Raw genomic sequence first — 22880 nt, 5'->3', positions numbered from 1 at the left:
GCTCAAAACACTAGAAAAAATTGGGGTAGTGGGAACATTCCTAAACATTATAAAGGCAATCTACGTTAAGCCCATGGCTAATATCATTCTAAATGGTGAAAAACTAAAAGCGTTCCCCCTAAAAACTGGAACAAGGCAGGGATGCCCTCTTTCACTGCTTCTATTCAACATCGTCCTTGAGACTCTAGCCAGAGCAATCAGACAAACCAAAGAAATTAAAGGGATACGAATAGGAAAAGAAGAACTCAAACTATCCCTGTTCGCTGATGACATGATTATATATTTAGAGGAACCTGGAAATTCCACCAGAAAACTTTTAGAACTCATAAGTGAATTCAGTAAAGTTGCAGGTTACAAGATCAATGCTCATAAATCCAATGCATTTTTATACATAAGTGATGAATCTTCAGAAAGAGAAATTAGGAAAACTACCCCATTCACAATAGCATCGAAAAAAATAAAATACTTGGGAATCAATCTCACAAAAGAGGTGAAAGACCTCTACAATGAGAACTACAGAACACTAAAGAAAGAAATTCAAGAAAACCTTAGAAGATGGAAAGATCTCCCATGTTCCTGGATAGGCAGAATTAATATCGCCAAAATGGTTATACTACCTAAAGTGCTATACAGATTCAATGCAATTCCAATTAAAATCCCAATGATGTACCTTGCAGAAATAGAGCAAGCAATTATGAAATTCATGTGGAAGAATAAAAAACCTAGAATAGCTAAAGCAATCCTCAGTAGCAAGAGCGAAGCAGGGGGTATTGCAATACCAGATCTTCAACTCTACTACAAAGCAATAGTAACAAAAACGGCATGGTATTGGTACCAAAATAGACAGGTAGATCAATGGTACAGAATAGAGGACATGGACACAAACCCAAATAAATACAATTTTCTCATACTAGACAAAGGTTCCAACAATATGCAATGGAGAAAAGATAGCCTCTTCAACAAATGGTGCTGGGAAAACTGGAAAACCATATGCAATAGAATGAAATTAAACCCCTATCTCTCACCCTACACAAAAATCAACTCACAATGGATCAAGGACCTTGGAATCAGACCAGAGACCCTCCATCTTATAGAAGAAAAAGTAGGTCCAGATCTTCAACTTGTTGGCTCAGGATCAGATTTCCTTAACAGGACACCCATAGCACAAGAAATAAAAGCAAGAATCAACAACTGTGATAGATTCAAACTTAAAAGCTTTCTCTCAGCAAAGGAAACTATCAGAAATGTGAAGAGAGAGCCTACAGAGTGGGAGAATATCTTTGCCAACCATACCTCAGATAGAGTGCTAATTTCCAGAATCTATAAAGAACTCAAAAAACTCTACACGAAGAATACAAATAATCCAATCAACAAATGGGCTAAGGAAATGAACAGACACTTCACAGAAGAAGATGTACAAGTAATCAACATATATATGAAAAAATGTTCAACATCCCTAGTAATAAGGGAAATGCAAATCAAAACTACCCTAAGATTTCATCTCACCCCAATTAGAATGGCGATTATCAAGAATACAAGCAACAATAGGTGTTGGCGAGGATGTGGTGAAAAAGGAACACTCATACATTGCTGGTGGGGTTGCAAATTAGTGCAGCCACTCTGGAAAGCAGTGTGGAGATGCCTCAGAAAGCTTGGAATGGAAACACCATTTGACCCAGCTATCCCACTCCTTGGCCTATACCCAAAGGACTTAAAATCAGCATACTACAGAGATACAGCCACATCAATGTTCATTGCTGCTCAATTCACCATCGCCAGATTGTGGAACCAACCTAGATGCCCTTCAGTTGATGAATGGATAAAGAAACTGTGGCATATTTATACAATGGAATATTACTCCGCAATGAAGAATGATAAAATTATGGCATTTGTAGGCAAATGGTCGAAATTGGAGAATATCATGCTAAGTGAGATAAGCCAATCTCAAAAAACTAAAGGTCGAATGATCTCGCTGATAAGCGGATGAGGACATATAATGGGGGGTGGGAGGGGCTAGCATTAGCTTTAGGGTTAGGTTTAGAGTTAGGCTAAGGACAGCGGCAAGAATGAAGGAAAGAAGGACTATGTAGAGGGAAAAGAAGGGTGGGAGGGGTGGGGGGAGGGGAAAAATAAAATAAACATCATTACCCTATGTAAATGTAAAAAAATTAAAAAAAAAAAAAACAAAAACTATTACCCTAGGTAAATGTATGATTACACAAATGGTATGCCTCTAATTCATGTACAAACAGAGAAACAAGATGTATTCCATTTGTTTACAATAAAAATGAATTAAAAAAAAAGAAAAAGAAATTTTTAGAGGTTTAAAAAGTTGAAAGGGAACAGGTAAAATTAACAGTGATGGAAGAGGATATAATTTTTTGCTTAGAAAATTCATGAAAAGTAATCTGAAAGACTTTTTAAAATGAGTAGGAAAATTTAGTATATATATTAGGTCACATGTGAATTTACAGAAATAAATAACCTTTATATATACACACAACAACCTAGGTAAAATGTATACTGTATATATAAAAATGGTAGCGAAGGACCTATTTAAAATAGCAATTTAAAATAATTAGGAATAAACTTCATAAACAATATGAAACACTGAAGTAAAGAAAAGCATAAGTACTATTAAGAAATACAAAGAACTGTACAAATAAATGCTTAATGTGTTCTTAGGGAGACTTAACATAAATCTTCAATTTTCTTTATGTTAAGAACATTATGTTAATTCAAACTACTCTTCAAAAAAATAACAGGATTTTTCACTTTTGAACCAAACAAGTTGATTCTGATTTCCAGAAGAGGAAAGCAAGCAAAAATAGCCAGTGTGGGGTTTTTTGTTTGTTTGTTTTGGTACCAGGGATTGAACCCTGAGGTGCTTAACCACTGAGCCCAAGCCCAGCCCTTTTTTTAATAGGTATTTTTTTTTTTTTTTTTTTTTTTTGGCGGTGCTGGGGATTGAACCCAGGGCCTTGTACTTGCAAGGCAAGCACTCTACCAACTGAGCTATATCCCCAACCTCATACTTTATCTAGAGACAGGATCTTGAGTTGCGCTAAATTGCTGAGGTTGACTTTGAACTTGCGATCTTCCTGCTTCCGCCTTCACAGCTGCTAGGATCACAGGTGTGCGCTACCACACCCAGCTGCCAGTGTGTTCTTTAGAGCACAGGTGAAGCTGTTTTTCTTTTCTTTTTTTTGAGTACCAAGGATTGAACTCAGGGCACTCGACCACCAGCCACATTCCCAGTCCTATTTTGTATTTATTTAAAGACAGGGTTGCTTAGTGCTGTTACGGAGGTTGGCTTTGAACTCACAATCCTCCTGCCTCAGCCTCCTCAACCACTGGGATTACAACCACTGGGATTACAGGTGTGCACCACCACACCCAATGAGGCAAAGCTGTTTTAACACAGAAATTTCAAAATACAGTGACTTAGACATGACAGAATTTGCATTTTTCTCTCAAATTGTCCAAAGGCAGGAAGGAGGACTCAGGTGGCTGGTTCTTTTCCCATGGTCATCCAGTACTTGGGTTCCATACTATCTTTTTCCTCTACCAACTCTGAGAGTCTTCTCATCCACATAAGTGGAGGCTGACAGACACCATCTTACTCCCATTCTAACCCACAAATGTTCAAAGAAAAAGGAAAAAAAAAATGTTCTGAACAGATATGATGTTTGCTGGCCAAAATGTGGTCCCATAAGGACACTTACCGAGCAGAGATTAGAAAACACAGACTCTGGCTGGATGGCCAAGATTCTAATAAAAGTTTATATGGGTCTCAATTGCTTCTGTAAATATTTATAAGCAATCAGAAATTCACAGAGGCTTTTATTCTCTCTGCCTTCTGGTTTGCTGATAATGCAGCACATGAGATTTTGTTATTATTGTCATTCTCCTTGTGTTTTTGATGTTTTCCAGGAAAAGGTGTAAGGCTGGGAATGGAACCTCTGCCATGATCCTGCTTGAGCTCTAAGTCCTCATTATACACATACAATAATATGAACAGTAGAGAGTCAAAAGAAGGTTTTAGGGCTGGGGTTGGAACTCAGTGGTAGAACACTTGCCTAGCACCTGTGAGGCACTGGATTCATTCATCAGCATGGCATAAAAAATAAATACATAAGATAAAGCTATTGGGTCCATCTACAACTAAAAAAAATCTTAAAAGATTATATATTTGCTTAAGATTAAAAAAAAAACTGTAACAAACTTTGACATCTCAGCAGGGCAAATAACTGTTCTTGAACAGGTATGCTGTCAAGAATTGGAACTTCACCAAGCTTCATGGCTTCGACAGCAGGATGAGTTCACCAACTGCTTAAACAAGAAGCAAAAACAGATCGGCAGTTCATTGTTACAGTTCCCTGACAAAGAAGGAATTGTGTCCTACTTCAATGGCATTCTCAACATCACAAGATTCACTCATGTACTATGCACTATTGCTTGACTCAAGATGAAGATCTTGTTTAAAGGTGAAACAGTTGCTGCTTATCTTCTGGGAAGCGTTCTTCCTCTAGAAGCCACTCCTCTTTTGTTTTAGTCAGCTCTTTTGCCACTATGACCAAAAGCCCAGTGAGCACAATCATGGAGGATGAAGTTTATTTCGGGGCTCACATTGCAGAGGTTTCATTCCATGGACAGCTGGCTCCATTCCTCAGGGCTCAAGGTGAGGTAGAACATCATGGTGGAAGAGTGTCACCAAGGGAAGCCACTCACATGATGATCAGACAGCAGAGAATGAGGCACCACTTGCCAGATACAAATATATAACCCGAATACCTGACCCCAGTGCCCCACACCTTCTCCAGTCACACCCCACCTGCCTTCAGTTAACACTCAATTAATCCCATCAGGTGATTAATTCACTGATTGGGTTTAGGTCTTCCTAACCCAATCATTTCTTCTCTGAACTTCCTTGCATTGTCTTCACACATCAGCTTTTGGGGACACGTCACATCCAAACCATAACATCTTTGTAGTATACTGTTTTATATTGTAGATTTGTATTGTATTATACAAATATTGTATATATATTTGTATTGTATTTGTACTGTATCATGTAGCAATGACATTAGAGAATGCCACAAAATGATTTATGCAGCACCTGACACCAGAGTAATCAAAAGAACTTCTAAGACTCTTTGTTTAACATTGCTGCTTATAACTAAACACCAGAACACTCTCTCCAGAAGGCACTAGCTTCTAAGTCTCTATGATTAAAGGATGCCTATGAGCATTTGGTTTTTTCCCTTTAACATGTATTTAGTAAATCCCTGTGAAGTGTGCTAGGCAGTGTTCTAAATATCGAGGATTCATGGTTATCAAGATAAACAAGGCTGCTGTTTTTATGCAAGCTCCCAAACATTAGACAATAAGAGATAATTATTAGGAACAAAATTAAAACAGTTATAGCCACCATTAAGATAATTCTAACCTTCAGTCTTCTGGCAGAATCTTATTCAAATTTTGCTGCTTGAACCACTGTCAGCCTTCATAAATAAACATGTCAGTGATTTTGCCTAATTTTCAAAATTTTAATTTACTACTTCTTCCTATCTCAAACAGTATAAGTCCCTCTAGGACTCTAAGAATGACAAAAATGTTTTATAGTTTTTTCTATAGGATAATCAGAAAAACAAGTCAAATTGCAAAATTAGAAACTTGGGAGGATGAAAATGATTCTATCACTCCCACAAAATGACAGAGTAACTACGTAAGTCTAAAAAATAATTATATTAATTTTGTGTTGGCCTTTTATGCTTGCTACTATGAAGAACATGTCATTCATAAAACTGAATTTTTCAATAAAACATTTAGAGGCTGGACACGTAGTTCAGCAGTAGGGTGCTTGCCTAGTGTGTGTAAAGCCCTGGGTTTGATCTCCAACAAAACACACACACTCTCTCTCTATATATAATATATATATTCGAATATACTTTTTAACCTCAAACATTTGCTATGACTATAAGGTTAAATGAAATGTATTATAAAGCTAACTTAGGTTAAGTATTAATATACAAACATGTTTATCTTTGTACATTAATATGATGACATTGAAATGAATTCTAAATTATTTTTTCATTAGTAATGATTATTTAGTGCTCTTATAGCTACCCATTTTCATCTAGTTCCTTTAGCATATATTTAGGAAATAAATTGAATGAGAAGGGAGAATTGTCTGTATCACGTCACTAAAAAGAGGTTTAAACCTCCCCATAGAGACTTCCAAACATTAGGTAATTTCATTTATATGAAAAAAACAGATGAAAGCACTTTCGTACAGGGAAGTTTTATAACACACACACACTCTTAATGGTTGAGACAATATATGAATAAAAATGCATAATCAAAACAATTAGCATTTACTTCATAAACAAATAATAAAATCCAATTTATTATTTGGCATCCTATCCACTAGAGTACTCTCTTAATAATTAGTTAAGTACAGCGCTACAATAATTAATATTTTTAATGTAACCTGAGATATAAGAAAATCCTAAAATGCTTTATAAATCATTTTTAAGAGCTTGTTTATATGCATATTTATATATTGATCTGTATCAATTAATATTCTGAATATTGGTAATTCATTGTTTACAGTATAATTCGTTATTTAAAAACTCTTTCTCCAACCAGTCAAACCTTGCCCTTATTGTGAAAATATGGGTCAAGGATTAATGAACTGCTAATCTCTTTAAATTCATTATATAAATTCAGAATAAAGGGTAAAGATAATCACATTCACTGTTCCTAAATACATGTTTCAACAAGACCCTTTTTTTTTTCAGCAACATCTTTTGAAAGATAAAGATACTTTATTATGGGGGGAAAAAAGCCTACTTGAAAAAATTACCTTTACTTTTGCTGTAGAGAACTGTCTAGTTCATTTAAATAGCTTTTTGTTATGACCTACTTAAATGTGAAAAACCATAGAAAAAAATAAATTATTTCTGCATAAACCAATACTTTCCAGTTTGAAAGATCTAACATTAGATATTTAAGAAATGTGTAATTTCTGCTTAGTGGGGAAAAACTCTTAAATTTCTTAGACCAACTGCCACATTGAGCAGCCCAGGAATGTCTAGTTACCAGTTGATAATTTTCATCATGTTCACAGTATTCGATTAATTCAGCTTTTACAGGCCCATGTGGATTATGTTTAAGAGACTTTTTTTTATTTTAACTCATTCTATCTCAGGTCATTTCTGCTGACCTTTTTTTTTAAACTTTATTTTTATTTTATTTATATGTGGTGCTGAAAATTGAACCTAGTGCCTCACACATGCTAGGCAAGTGCTCTACCACTGAGCCACAATCCCAGTCTAAAAGGCTTATTTTTGATTGAGGTCTCTTGGGTTATCAGATGTCTCTGTGAGTTGAAGTCCATCAGGATTGAACATGACCATTTGAAAATCACTGTGCCATATAGTTAAAAGATAATTTAAAATATACCAAAATGGAACTCAGCCTTGGCTGAATTTTCTCACAAATGTGGCCACAGTCTTATGGTTCTTGTGTGCTTGATTACTTGAATATTAAATCTTCATGAAAATATAGTTAATCAGTATTGTAAATGCTTCTCAGATGAGGGCATTAGGATATATTCTCAAGGACTCCAGAGTTCTCTATGAGAATTTAAAATTTTTCATTTAATTGAATGCTTTCATTTCAATAATCTTTAAAAATTAATACAGTATGCTATTTGATTTCCATGCAGTTCTCCAATACTAATGAAAACAAAACTAGAGGCAGAGTTGATAAATAAATGATGTGTTTACAATAAGACAATGTCTAATAGCATCACAGGATACTGCAAGAGTAGATATCTCCCTGTAATTTAATAAATCTCTTTCCTATTTAAGTTAGCCAGAATTTGTTTCAGTTGTTTGAAACTAAGAACCTAACTAGGATAGTGTCTGGTACCATCTAATGTTTCTCTTTAAGCATAATGCTAGCAGCCACTGTTTCAAATGATTCTAAATTCTTCTAAAAATACTTTATACATCCAGTTTTCCCATGCATATGGAATCAAACTACATCTTTTGGTACCTTAATTTATTCACTTGAAGCATTATCTTAGAGAACATTCCATATTAAAATCTAATAGCTAATGTATTATCTATTATGGGTATATTACTCAATCATATGTAGTATTATATATACCACATGAAGTATTATATATACCATAATTTATTCAACCAATTTCTGACTGATAGGTATTAAGAATGTCTCAAGTATTTTTTACAATTAAAATGCTTCAAGAATATCCAAGTACCTATGGTATATGTGCTTATGTGAACTTCTTAAGATAAGCCCTCACTGATGAAACTCATGACTATATGCCAAATTTCTCTTAAGGAAATTACTGGTCAATTTATACTCTTGCTAGTAATGTATGTGTGTCAGTTTCTGCAATTCTCTCCAACTTGATATGTTATTAACTTAGATCTTTCTCTGGATGTTTAGTAAAAATTATATGTTAGAAATCTTTAAATTTCTCTGACATACATAAAAAGGATATTTTTACCAGAATCTTCCCAAATTTATCAAAATTTATAGTTCTTAATAGTTTCTGGGTTTTGTGCCTATAGTACAAAGATAGAAGAAAGATCTTCTCTATTCTGAAACTATATTTAAATATCATTCCATGTTTTTTCTTTCTGTATTTACTATTTGATGTTCAAGTCTTTAATTTAACTGGAATTTATTTTGGAAGAGAGACAAAAGGAAGCTGTCAGCATTGTTTTACCTACACAGTTAAGTGGCCATGCTAATATCAGTTATTAAACTTTTGTTCCAATGATTTGCAGTGCCAGCTTTTTCCTACAGGATAGATTTAAGTTTATTTTTAAACTTTCTGTTGACCAGTCTATTAAAAACATAGTACCCAAACTGTTTAAATACCTGTAACTTTATAATACATTTTAATAGTTAATTGGTGGTCCAACTAATTCTTATTAAATATTAAGATATTTTATCTGAAATTATGATGTAATTCAAAGAGAAACTATTTTATCTACTAATACCATTTTGTGACTGTATAAAAAGATAACAACATTTACTCAACTTTTCTGTGGAATAGGATATTAAATAAATGAAGGCTCGTCAAGGACTTCAGGCTAGTGTAGGAGTCTGCACTTAAATACTGCTTTCATTCCCTCTGTCTTTCTCTCACACTGTCTTTCCATACTCAATTTTTATGCCCTTTCTATCTGTCTCACATGCACACCCTATATTGTTAAACTAATACATACCTGTTTGATTTCTTTAACAGCCAAAGCAACTGAGAACAAGATTGCCTGACTAATGCTGCTCTGACAGGGAATGTCACAGGCTGATCCAGTTCATTGCATATATATTCCATCTCCTTCACCATTGTCCAATTGTACCCTGAAAGGTAAAGAAATTTAGGTTTTTGACTGGAATCTTGTTAGTTGATTAAATAAAACACTAAATTACCTATTAATAGGTAAATCCATAGATAATCTACAATTAAACTCATAGATAATTCATAAAAATTTCCATTAGGAGTCACAGTGAATTAAATAACATATAATGCAAAATTTTTTTCCCTACAGTGCTGGGGATTGAACCCCAGGCCTGGTACATGCCAGGCAAATACTTTACTACTTACTTCGCTATATCTCCAGCCCAAGAAAATAAGTGGAGTGGAAAATGTAGATAAAGATCATGCCATAAATACCCTAGAGCAAATTCACCAAAAAAAATTAAAACATTAAGAAGATTTTACTGGGGGGGCAGGGCGGGCAGGGTACAGCTCAGTGATAGAGCATGAGTTTAGCATATACAAGGCCCTGGGTTCAACCCCCAGCACCAAAAAACAAAACAAAACCAAACCCCAAAAAGGTTTTACTAATCTCTCAAGTGCAAAAAAAGTAAATTTGATACTATTTTTACTTTAAGGTTCTATATCATTAATATTCTCTATAAACTGAGATTTTCTAGTTGTACTTTCTTTCTCAAAGTATTTACTAGCTGTTTAAGTGATAATTAACTTCAAATCCATTTTTTTTTTTGGCTACTCCAAATTATTTGTACATTATATTAAAGAAAAAATGGGCACAGTGGCACATGCCTGTAATTCCAGTGGCTCAGGAGCTGAGGCAGAAGGATTGAGAGTTCAAAGCCAGTCTTACCGACTTAACGAGGCCTTAAGCAACTCAGCAAGACCCTGTCTCTAAATAAAATAGTTTTTTAAAAAGGGAGGCCTGGGGATGTGGTTCAGTGGTTAAGCCCTTGGGTTCAATCCCTGATACCAAAAAAAAAAGTGGTAAAATTGATCATGTTAAGACATGTTAACACACTTGCCTGTTAATAAACAGCATCAGAAAAATATTTTTAAAAATCACCCTCGATTCTATCAACAGTAGGTTGTAAAAAGTACTGTAAGGTAAATTCAATACAGAAATCCTAAGTCAATATGTTGCTTTGGCAGCTAAATTCCTATTGAATAGAAGGGAAATATTCTGTTTTCTTTAAAATTTAGATAATATAAAAAAATAATAATATAAATATAATAATAATAATAATAATATAAGAATATAAAATTTAGGTAAAATTTTTATCATTAGAAGAAGGGACTTAACAGAAGCTATGCCTATGTGATCATAAACCTATGACCTCTCCTTTTTAACAGTGCAGCATAAAAAGGGAGGATAAATTGCCTAAATTGACAATGATAAGAAGCTAGGGAGGGAAAAGTAGCCTGAAGACCCACAGAGGGCTGAACTCATTTAGCCTGAGGCTAAGACTAGAGTTAGACTAAACAGTGAAATGCAGTTTAGAACCAGTACCTGGGTACCAGAGAGTTTCTAGTTTATCATCTTCAAACATTTTAAATTAGGGGCTGTGGTTGTGGCTCGCAAAGTATGCGTGGGGCCCTGGGTTCGATCTTCAGTACCACATAAAAACAAAATAAAGGTATTGTGTCCACCTACAACTAAAAAATATATTTAAAAAAACATTTTAAATTATATGCTATATATTTTAATGGATCTAATAAATTAAATTAGTAGAAAATTAAAGTAGAATTAGGTTAAAGTATATGATTTTTTTGTCTCAATTATATCAATTGCTGGTTATTAGGGTCATAAGGTAAATGTTACTACTCACTAGACAGCAATTACTCTAACCTTGTGCTGGATGTAAAACTTTACATCTGGGGCTGGGGTTGTAACTCAGAGGTAGATCACTTGCCTAGCATGTGCAAAACCCTGGTTTCTATCCTCAGCATAGTGGAACAGAAAAAAGCACATGAATAAACACTGAGCAGCCTGAAACTCACAGGACAAAAGCTAACATCTCAACAGGCTCTAAAGTGTTTTTAGTTGGTGATTTTATGTTTACCATGTGGGCAGATGGCCCAGAGAATTTGCTTACAGGCTGATTACCTGGAAATCGCTACAAAGGGATGTGTGAAGAAATAGATAAACCCAAGAGTGTAATAAGTTTCAACCAGGAAGATGTGGATGGAATGTAAGGTCTGCCTGTAGAAAGACAAGAATGAAAAGAAGGGATCCAGCCTACATAGTGTCTTCTGGCTTCCCATTCTCCTGTCAGCCACAAAAAACATAGTGAAGGCCCCATTCAATGATTAGGGAATAGAACTTGTGCTCTTGTGGTTTCATATCATTTGAAAAGCTTTTGACAAGTGATGTATGGAGTTTGTTCTAAGGAAGCAGTGGTGTCCAAAATATTTTACAAGTTGAACGAGACCAATTTGGGACTTGTTCAAAGAATTTAAAGAGAGAACTTTGGTTATTCTAGACCTTGAAAATAAATATTTCCCATGGAAGCTTTGGGATAAGATACCAAAAATGAACACAGAGTCCATCTAAAATAACAGAAGGGTCATACACATACCTCTTGGGTCATGTCTTTCTCTCCATTAGGCTCTTAGATTTTATGGGATAATTTTTTTTACTTTATATTAAAGATGTTATTTTTATAATTGAAGGATATTTAAATTTGATCAACAGAAAATAAAAAATAAATTATTAGCATTATCACCTTCATTGACTTTCTCAGGATGCCATCCTGTTGTCCAACCCAGGGAAAATGTCACATCTGGAAAGAAGGATGTCACAGTGTCTATAAATGGTTTTGCATCTACTACTTTGCTACTTCCATTTGGACCAGGGAGAATATCAGCATTAATCCATACAGGACACTTCAGATGCCTCCTCACATTTTCCAAGAGCATCATAGATGGTTCCACAGCTGCCAGACTAAAAACATAGTTTGATGTCAATGAGAAACATTCCGAGAGTAAAAAGAAGTTCTTTTAGACTAATGGTTTTAATGTTCTCAAATTCATAATAAAAATGTGATATAATACCTTAATTAAGTAAAATCAAAGATCACACACACAGAAGAGAAAGATAAGATATCTTAAAATGTTGATTTATGTATATTATTCATGAAGGAACTTAAAGGTTCTATCAGCATATAAATAATGCCACTACTTATGGACCTAATAGGGGTATCAAAGCTCTCCATATTAGGGTCACTAAGTATGAAACAATATAAGACATAACTATTCACTCATAAAATGTACTCATAACCTGCACATTCACATTCACGAAAAATCAAGTGTGTCCAGGTACTCTATTTCCAGGACCAGCTCAGGGCCCTAGAAGAAGAGGAACGACCTTCTTTTTTTCCCCCTCATGTATTCTTTGGGGGAGTTTGGAGATATAAACACATTGCTAAAAATAACTGGAAAGTAAAAAACTATATTTCCTTAAAGCTTTTATAAGTTCCACATTTACTTTTCTTTTTCTGTAAGCACCTATTCTAGAAACTAGAGACAAGGATGTTTTAAATTGAAAAGCTGCTGCTTTTTTCTTTCTTTTCTTCCTACATCGATTCTAGCTGACACCTATGTACTTTAAAACAATAGGGTTTTAATCAGCCTGCACCATTTTTACTTTTCAAAATTGTACACATAACCTACTAGAAACCCTCACTACTTCTATCTTCTGAACCTTTAAAATTAATCCTTTTAAAACTTTAGAAGTGCTCATTTCCAAGAAATGAGCTGTAGTGAATCCTGTGATAGGAGGCTAAGCACTGTGAAGATGGGTGCTGGAGAGGACACTCGGCAACACTCTTCACATTTCTACCTCGTCTTAGGAGAGGACACTTCCATCTGTGCTTCTATCTTTCTTCTCTCCACTCCTTTTGTGCCTCCTACCTTAAGAGGAAAAATTAATATTCTCAGTCAATTGTGAAATAAACCAGAGAAACTAGGCTCTATTGTTTAGCTTCTAGTCTCTCACTCTTCTTCCATAACACAGCAGCACAGTGAAAGAGACTCAGTCTTCTCACTCTTCTGCTCCTGCAATGAAGGACTTAGATTTAATGGATCAAGAAGTCCTAATGCTGGGCCTTGCAGATTCTAACTTAAATGCTCTCATTTCTCTGCTTTAAATTCTTTCTGTCTTATACTATATCAATGCCATGTTAAAACCACAAATCTAAAATTCATATGGAACCACAGAAGACCCAGAATAGCCAAAGTAATGCTGAACAAAAAGAACAAAGCTAAAGGCACCGTAAGACCCGACTTCAAAACACTACTAAGATGGGCTGGGGATGGGCAGTGGTAGAGTGCTGGCCTGGCACGTGTGAGGCCCTGGGTTTGATCCCCAGCACTGAAAAAAACAAAAACAGAAAACAACGATGAAACATACTACAACACTAAAGAAATCAAAATAGCATGGTACGGAATACCTTTTCCTACTTTCCTATGTATTTCATAGAGAAATGGGGATTATAAAATAAAAACCATACTTAAAATTATAATAAATCACTTCAAATTACATTTTAAGGGAAAATAGGTTTTTGTTAAAACTCTGGAGTTGGCTAAAACTCTAAATAAAATTTTAAAACTACCATATGTTATTTATTATTTATATACCAAACAATGTAACTTAGAAGCATGAAATAAGAACTACTAAACTCTGACTAAAATATCATTCAGTTCCTCTCACACAGGGAGTGAAGCAGTCTGGTTAAGAGCATAAACTCTCTAGTCAGGGTGACAGCTCTCTGTTACCAATGATGTGACCTCTGACAGGCTACTTATCCCCTCTGCCTCTGTTGCCTCATCTGGAAAAGGAAGATCGCAGCAACGATCTACCTCTTAGGATTATCATGAGGATTAAATGAAAAACACATGTAATGCTCTGAGAACAGTGTCTGACGTATAATAAGTGTTCTTATAACCACTAATTTACATTTATTCCCTTTCAAATGTTATGGGAAAAAAAAATCCCTGTAAAATTTTAGTTTTGAGTGGCCCCATTCTTTTGTGATAGCTGCTAGCATTTAAGAATAAACAGGAGTTGGGGTTGTGGCTCAGTGGTAGAGTGCTTGCCTAGCACATGTGAGGCAGAGTTCAATCCTCAGCACCACATAAAAATAAATATAAAAATGTATTGTGTCCATCTACAACTTTAAAAAAAATAAGAAAAAGAAAAATTAAAGAATAAACAGGCTAATATATGAGAAGCCAAAGAATAGATCACAGGGAATAATCCAAGGGGCAATAGTAAATATAAAAAAAAAAAAATCAGGAACATGAAAAAGCAAGGCAATCTAAAACTTTAAACTGCCAAGCATCAAAGATCAAATGCTTCATCAGAGCACAGAGAATGCCCAGGATCTGGTGCCACTTCAGCTGGCAGAGCTTAGCTGTCATCCTTAGGTAAATCACCTAATCTCTCTGGGACTAAATCTCTTTGTCCATAAAACAGAGCTAACGCAGTCATCGCTTGAAAAACCTTAAGATTTTTTTAAATACTTTTTTTTTTAATTGTTGATGGACTTTTATTTTATTTATTTATATGTGGTGCTAAAAATCAAACCTAGTGCCTCACACATGCTAGGCAAGCACTCTACCACTGAGTCACAACCCCAGCCCCAAGCTCTATGATTTTAAGACAGCTCTTTAACTCACAAGTCCTTGTCAATTAAAAGCTCCTTTTTGTCAAGATTCTATACATTCATTCATTCACCAACAGAATGAGGCTTATTGGTATAGTTAGCCCTATAACAAATGGTTACTCATTTTAATAATCCCACAACATTTCTAAATAATTATTTTTTGGGGGGGAGATAACTCAATTTTAAAATATGACTCAGAGATAAGGCAGGTTTACTGTCAATCCTGTATTTCAATAGCAGCAGCCCTCACAGGGCTTATGGTGAGCTTTTTTTTGGTGTCGCAGTATATTCCTGGCTTTACCTATAATTTTTACATGACAAAATACTTCAAAGCAAAATCTCCTATGATGGGCACAGGAAAGAATATGACATTTAATCTCACTTTTCATTATCAATGTCTCCAAAACAGTATTTTTATACAATACTTTGGTTAATGAAAAATTCGAAGTAATTCCCTTTACAAATGTAACAACATAAATCAAACTGAATACACATCAAAAAAAATTCTCCCAACCTCTCCTTCCCAGACTGCTTTTTAACAAAATAACTTTAAATTTAGCATTCTGTTATCACTATGATCATGCACAATAAATCCCTTTATAAAAATTAGCTTTACTCTCAAAGAAACAATTACAGCAAACAGCTCAGTAGGTCTTAGGTCCACTCTGGAAACATACTAGAATCTATAATTCCATCTTCATTTTGGATAAGGTACAAAAGTAGATAGTTAGGCATAGGTATGTGTGGTTATTAATTTTTCCCCAGAAGTTACTCTATAACAACCAGCAACATGTTTATACAAATACCTCTTGAAATCCAGCTTGATACCTTTATTGCTCTTCATAACCTCAGTGAGCCACTCCTGCAGAGTATTATCACTGTTTGTTTCAGGGGGGTGGGCCATGATTGGTTGTGCATGCTCTGATCCATCACTTGGAAGAAGGACATCGGCCTCTATCATGTGAGCAGTACCTGCCCAAATAAAAGAACTTAAGTTAACGCTGATAAACTGCAGAACTACAGGAGATGGCATGTCCTTCTTTAAAAAGATAAAGGAAGGAAAGAAAACTAATACTGAGTAACCACTACATGCCAGGTACCATGCTCAGTCCTTATTTGTTACAGATGAGCAAACATGCCAAGAAGTTAAATGCATTTCCCTTAAACTGTTGTCATACTTTTGAATTTTTCCAAGTAAATAAAAGTATTGTGTCCATCTGTGACTAAAAATATTTTTAAAAATTGCAATGAAATATCAGATCATACATACTGAGATGGTTATTTTTAAAAAGGCACAATAACAAATGTTGACAAAGATGTGGAGAGATTATAATCCTTATCTATATTATCAGTGGGAATATAAAAGGTATAGCCATTTTAGAAATGTATGGCAGTTCCTTAAAAAAATTAAATACACTTATTATGACTCAGCAATTCTACTCTATAGACATATAATGTAAGAGAACTGCAAACATGTCATATGTCCACAAAAAATTTGTACATGAATATTCACAGCAGTAGTATTTAAAAGTAGCAAAAAAACAGAAACTGAAATGTTTATCAACTGATGAAGGGATAAACAAATTGGCATATCCACACAATGAGATGATACAACCATAAATAGACATGAAGTAATGACAGACATTAGAACATAAATGAACTTTTAAAATACGCTGAATAAAAGAAGCTGGCCACACGAGGATGTGGGGAAAAAGGTACACTCATACATTGCTGGTGGGGTTGCAAATTAGTGCAGCCACTATGGAAAGCAGCATGGAGATTCCTCAGAAAGCTTGGAATGGAACCACAATTTGACCCAGCTATCCCATTTGGCCTATACCCAAAGGACTTAAAATCAGCATACTACAGAGATACAGCCACATCAATGTTCATAGCTGCTCAATTCACAATAGCCAGATTGTGGAACAAACCTAGATGCCCTTCAATTGACGAATGGATAAAGAAACTGTGGTATGTATATACAATGGAATATTACTCAGCCACAAAGAATGATAAAATTATGGCATTTGCAGTCAAATGGATGAAATTGGAGAATATCATGCTAAGTGAGATAAGCCAATCTCAAAAAACCAAAGGACAAATGATCTTGCTGATAAGTGGATGATGACACATAATGGGGGATGGGAGGGGTTAGTGTTAGGGTTAGGGTTAGGTTTAGGGTTAGGGTTAAGGAGGGGGGCAAGAATGGAGGAAGGAGGGACTGTATAGAGGGAAAAGAGGGGTGGGAGGGGTAGGAGGGAGGGAAAAAATAACAGAATGAATCAAACAGCATTACCCTATGTAAATTTATGATTACACAAATGGTATGCCTTTACTCCATGTACAAACAGGGAAACAACATGTATCCCATTTGTTTACAATAAAAAAATAATAAAATAAAAAATAAAAATAAAAATAAAAAAAAGAAGCTGGCCACAGAAGTCCACATGTGAAAGAAAAGTACAGGGGCTACCCTGAATTTTGATTCTGGGTTCAGGAAAAGTCTTCTTACTGAAATGGCAATTCAGCTGATACCAAAGGATGTTTAAGAGGCTAGCCAGGCAAAGTGTGGAAAGAGAGCATTCCAGGAAAAAAATGTATATGGCAGTTGAGGAGCAAAAGAGCTGAGCTGTGAGAAGAACTCTAAGGCTGGTACAGATGCAGACTGAGCACACTGGGACAGGTGGACTTGGGGAAGCAGGCCAGTTTGTGCAGGGCCTTCAGGCTACTGAGGGGGTTTGAAGGTTCCAACCAACAGCATTCCTTTTCTGAATGGATTCTGAGAAATAAAATGGCCCAAATTAGTAGATGGGGTTCAAAATATTACTGGTATTACCTATAAAGTGAGGTCAGAGGTTTAATTGAGAGATGATTTCTAACTTTGACCATCATCCAAATTTTGGAACAGCCCTTTTGGAAAGTTTGGACAAGTGTCCTGAAGGCTGTTTCTCACTGTTCAGGTGGAAGCACAGAGAAGAATGCACTCTCGTGTCCAGTAAATTTGCCAGATTAGTCTTAATATAGCAAATTCAAAGAAATTTGGCTAGATATCAAAAAAGGTATTGAATTAATCTACTCTAAAGTAAACATCAGAAACTGGACTGACTTACTTTTCAATGCCTCGTTCATCTGTGCCTTGTGGTTAGCTGCATGATACCAGATGATCTCAGCGCCATCTTCTGTTGTAATCTGGTTATTTCTCAGAAAATATTCCAGTATATTTTCACTCCAAGATCCTAAAATAACAGTATTTACATAAAAAAGAATGTTTCTTTAATGGGGTAAATTTTTAAAATAAGTTTTCTTATATATATTTAAGATAGATAATGTTATAAGATACATATTGATAGTAAAAAGCTTGCTATGAGGCAAATTAACATTATCAGTCATTTGACATAGTTACCCATTTTTAAAGTTTTTGGGGCAAGAGTAGCTAAAATCCACTCACTGAGTATAAATCACATATACACTATAATGTTATATATATATATATATACTCATGTAGTACATGAAGTCGTTATATTTGTTCATCCAACATATTTGCCACTTTGCATCCTCTGACCTACATCTCACCATTCCTCCTTTGAGTAACTAGTTTTATTCTCCATCTCTGTATATTTCAAATTTTAAATTTTAAATTCCACATGTAAATGAAGTCATGCAATATTTTTCTTTCTGTGTCTGACTTATTTCACTTAGCAAAATAATGTCCTTCAAGTTCATCCATGTTGTGGCAAATGGCAAATCTCATTCTTTTTAGGGCGGAATAATATTCCATCGAGTATGGGTGTGTGTACATGTGCACACATGAGCTCATGTGTGGACACAGCACATATTCTTGATCCATTCATCTACCTTTAGACATCTAAGTTGTTTCCACAACTTGGGTATTGTGAATAATGTTCATAGAGATATCTTTAAAAAGTAGTGATTTTATTGTATTTGGGCATATGCCCAGAAGAGGGATGGTTAGGTTATGGGATTCAAATTTTTTTTTAAGAAAAATGGACAGAAGACTTATTCAGAGAGAATAACCAAGTAATTAGACTGAGGAAAATACAAGATTGGAAAAAAAAAAAGAATACATATTATGACATGGTAGGTATATAATATATATGATATAATATAATTCATAGATATAGGGTGACCTGAACATCAGAAGCATAAAAAAAGTAGAAAGAAAATAAAACCAGTAAGAAGCAGACATTTAAGAGCAGAAAATTTTACGATGTTCTCTAACAATTGTGGCCCTAATTTATGTAAAGCCAAAGCTATAGTGAAAACTTCTAAATTTTGCTGGGCCTGTGGTACACGCCTGTAATTGCCGTATCTCATGAGGTGGAAGAAGAGGATTGCGAATTCAAAGTCAGCCTCAGCAAAAAAGCAAGGCGCTAAACAACTCAGTGAGGCCCTGTCTCTAAATAAAATACAAAATAGGGCTGGGGATGTGGCTCAGTGGCTGAGTGCTCCTGAGTTCAATCACTGGTACCCATCACTCTCACCAAAAAAAAAAAAAAAAAAAAAAAAACCTTCTAAGTTTTGTGCAATTTAATAATTTTCTCCACTGAAGGCTTATTGTCTATTGACAATTTAAAATTCAAATTGCAGGTCACACACAATGGCGCAGGTCTGTAATACCAGAGACTTGGGAGTTTGGGGCAGGAGGGACCACAAGTTCAAGGTTAGCTTCAGCAACTTAATGAGACCTTGTCTCAAAATAAAAAAATAAAAAGGGCTGGGTATATGGCTCAGTGGTTAAGTATCCCTGGATTCAATCCCTAGTACCGAAAAACAAAAAACAAACAAAAATAAATAAATCAAACCTCATTTTGCTACATATTCACCTTCAAATTATGATTCTCCAAAACTCAAGAGTGATTAAGTAAATTCAAATCAGTAGTCATAGATTTATCTACTATTACAAATATAAGTAATTCTCATGTCTATCAACTACTTTTGGCATATCAGATTTTTCTTAATTAATATTTAAAAATGAAAGTTAACTAAGGTAAGAGTGGTAGCAAAAACATTTATATCCAGGTCAACTCTGTACTATGCCATATTCTAATATAGCAATTTTTTTGAAAGCTTTAAAAAGCAAAAAATGAAGAAAAAATGTGTAAGGCCCTTAGTTTGATCTCCCACACCACAAAAAAAGTTTAAAAAAAAAGTTATCCATAATCTTAACATCTCTAATTATTGTTTCTTCACTTAAATACTTCCTGCAAATTCCCTATGTATAAGTCTGTCCTCTGTTGTTTAAATTCCCAACAACAGTTAAAAACCTAACAAAAGCTATCAGAAACTATAAATAAAAGTAATATTTAAACAGTGAACAGAGGAGCAAATAAGTAAACTTCTAACCTAACGTGCAGGGAACCCAGCAACCACTCTAGATGTTGGGCTACAGAATAAAGAAGCAGGGGTTAGCTGGAGAACCCACCATCCCCAAGCAGCCTCCCACTCAGCACACGTGGCCCTACTTAGCATTCAGAATAGAATCAGAGACCTTTCAGAATTAGATGGCAATGCATCATATCATTTTTTAAATATTTAAGACAGGTATTATAGAGGGCCTATTATTAGTTATACCAAATGTCCAACAATAGGAAGATAATTAAATCATAGTATATTCTCATGATAGAATATGTGACTGATGTGGCTGTTACAAATAAAGTTTTTGGAATACACAAAATGACTTAGAGAAATGGTTACTTAATGGAACCTAGTTGTCATATGATTCATAACAAGGCATTTCCACAGCACCTTTCAACTAAATACACTGCATTTGAAAGTTTTATAAAGACAACTTATAAATTAATAGTAATGGGAAACAAAATGACCAAATTATATTGTTGTATTGAGTGCATGTACAAATATGTAACAACGAATCCCACTACTGTGTATAATTACAATGCACCAATAAAACGTTCACAGATACTATGAAGAATTTAAAAACATTAGAATTTAAAAGTTCTTGCCCTTTTAATGATGAAATTGCTATACTGTACTTAGCCACAACTGTGTACAGATGCTCCTTGATTTATGAAGGGGTTATGTCCCAATAAACTCATTGTAAGTTGGAAATATCAAAATAAAAAATTCACTAAATACACCTAAACTTCTGAACATCCAAGCTTAGCCTAGCCTACCTTAAGCATGCTTAGAAGATTTACATTGACTTACACTTGGGCAAAATCACCTAACACAAAAGCTATTTCACTATGAAGTGTTGATATCTCATGTAATTTACTGTATATTATACTGAACATGGAAAATGGAATGGCTGCACCCTATAAAATCAAAAAATCATAAATTGAACCATCCCAGGGACTGTATGTACATCTTTAGAATTTAAGAAGCCTCTGATTACCTGTATCTAAGGTATTAGTATTACTATCTTAAGCAGGCTGTAACTCTGCAAATAGGGCTGAGAGAAAGGCAAAATTAGTTGCAGTTTTCCTAAGATTAAGAGTTTTGGGGGGCAGTTATGATTTATAGAAAAAATTCAGCCAAAAAATATAGAGTTCTCATTTGCCCCATATACTTACCCCAAACTCCCCTATTTTTAACATACTCTGAGAGGATTTTAAATGTTCTTACCATAAATGATAAGCTTTTAAAGTGATAAATTAATCTTTTAAAAAAGTTTGCTGACCCCTGGACTAGACAATCATTAAGATTACTTCCACTTCCCAAAAGTATCTACCATATTCACCATTAAAAATAATCTGCCATACAGTCACATGATGACTTGCACACAAATGTTCACCACAGCATTACTCATACTATGGTTTGAATGTGTCTCCCAAGGTTCATGTACTGGAAACTTCATCCCCAATGCAGTGAAGCTGGGAGGTGAGGCCTAATGACTGGAGGTGTTTGGGTCATAGAGGGCACTGCCCTCATGAATGATTAATGTCCTTATCATAGGAACAGGCTCACTCTATCTTGCACTCCCTCTCTTTCTCTCTCCTGCTGCCCTTCAGCTATGCTCTTTCTGCCATGCTATGCAAGAAAGCCCTTCAGCCCCTACATCTTGGCCTTCCAGCATCCAAAACTGTGAGCCAATAAATTTCTGGTCATTAGAAATTACCCAGTCTACGGTACTCTGTTATATAGCAGCATAAAACCAACCAAAACAATTCATAAGAGTCAAACAATAGAATCAATCTAAATGTCCGTTAACTAATAAATGGATAAAATAATGTAGTATGCACAAACAACAGAATATTATTTGACCCTGAAAAGGAATGAAGTACTGATATATGCTACAATCTGAACACAACTTGAAAACCCTATGCAAAGTGAAAGAAGTCAGACAGCAAGGTCACATCACTGCATAACCCCATTTATATGAAATGTCCAGAATAGGTAAATTGGTGGAGCAGAAAGTAGATTTGCAACTGTGATTTGAGATATTAGGGGGGTTTTTAATTTTATTTTTTTGTTGATGACAATATTCTAAAATTGATTGTAGTGAAAGTTGCACAAGTCTGTGAATACACTGGAAACCAATGAATTATATATTGTTTTAAAGACTTAGAACTATACGATAAACTTATTCTAAGTTGCTAAAAACTAGTGCTATAAAAATTAATTTGTGTATCAAGAAAGTGGGAGAAAGACTATAATATTACATATATTAACATTATACATTTTGCATGCAGCATGTACACAGAATCTCTCAAAGCATATACAAGAAATGGTAACAGATGCCTGTGTGGAGAGGAACTGACTGGTTAGGGACTGCAGAGAACCTTTCATTAAAAATCCTACTGTGCCTTTTGAACTTTTTTACACTGAGATGGTATTTTTTTTTTTTTTTAAGTTAAGGGAAGAAAATGATTCACATAGCGGAATAAACTGGTAAAGAATTAGCTAAGTCATAACTG

At 34.8% G+C, this 22880-nt stretch overlaps 1 protein-coding gene across 2 annotated transcripts in view; it reads right to left on the bottom strand.

Moving 5' to 3' along the window:
- The window catches only part of Fam151b (family with sequence similarity 151 member B), a 44217-nt gene that overhangs the window by 19851 nt on the left and 1486 nt on the right, over positions 1–22880 (bottom strand). For both annotated transcript variants that reach the window (XM_047556521.1, XM_047556520.1), the window contains exons 2-5: positions 18096–18221; positions 15792–15957; positions 12046–12263; positions 9270–9405 (exon numbers count right to left, since the gene is read on the bottom strand). In XM_047556521.1, coding sequence (XP_047412477.1) covers positions 9270–9405; positions 12046–12263; positions 15792–15957; positions 18096–18221 — 646 coding nt within the window. The remainder of the gene's footprint in view (positions 1–9269; positions 9406–12045; positions 12264–15791; positions 15958–18095; positions 18222–22880) is intronic.

This window comes from Sciurus carolinensis, chromosome 6, assembly GCF_902686445.1.
Source record: "Sciurus carolinensis chromosome 6, mSciCar1.2, whole genome shotgun sequence".
Classification (NCBI taxonomy): Eukaryota; Metazoa; Chordata; class Mammalia; order Rodentia; family Sciuridae; genus Sciurus; species Sciurus carolinensis.
The sequence above is the reverse complement of the archived record's forward strand: the minus strand, read 5'-3'. Positions and strand labels throughout refer to the sequence as shown.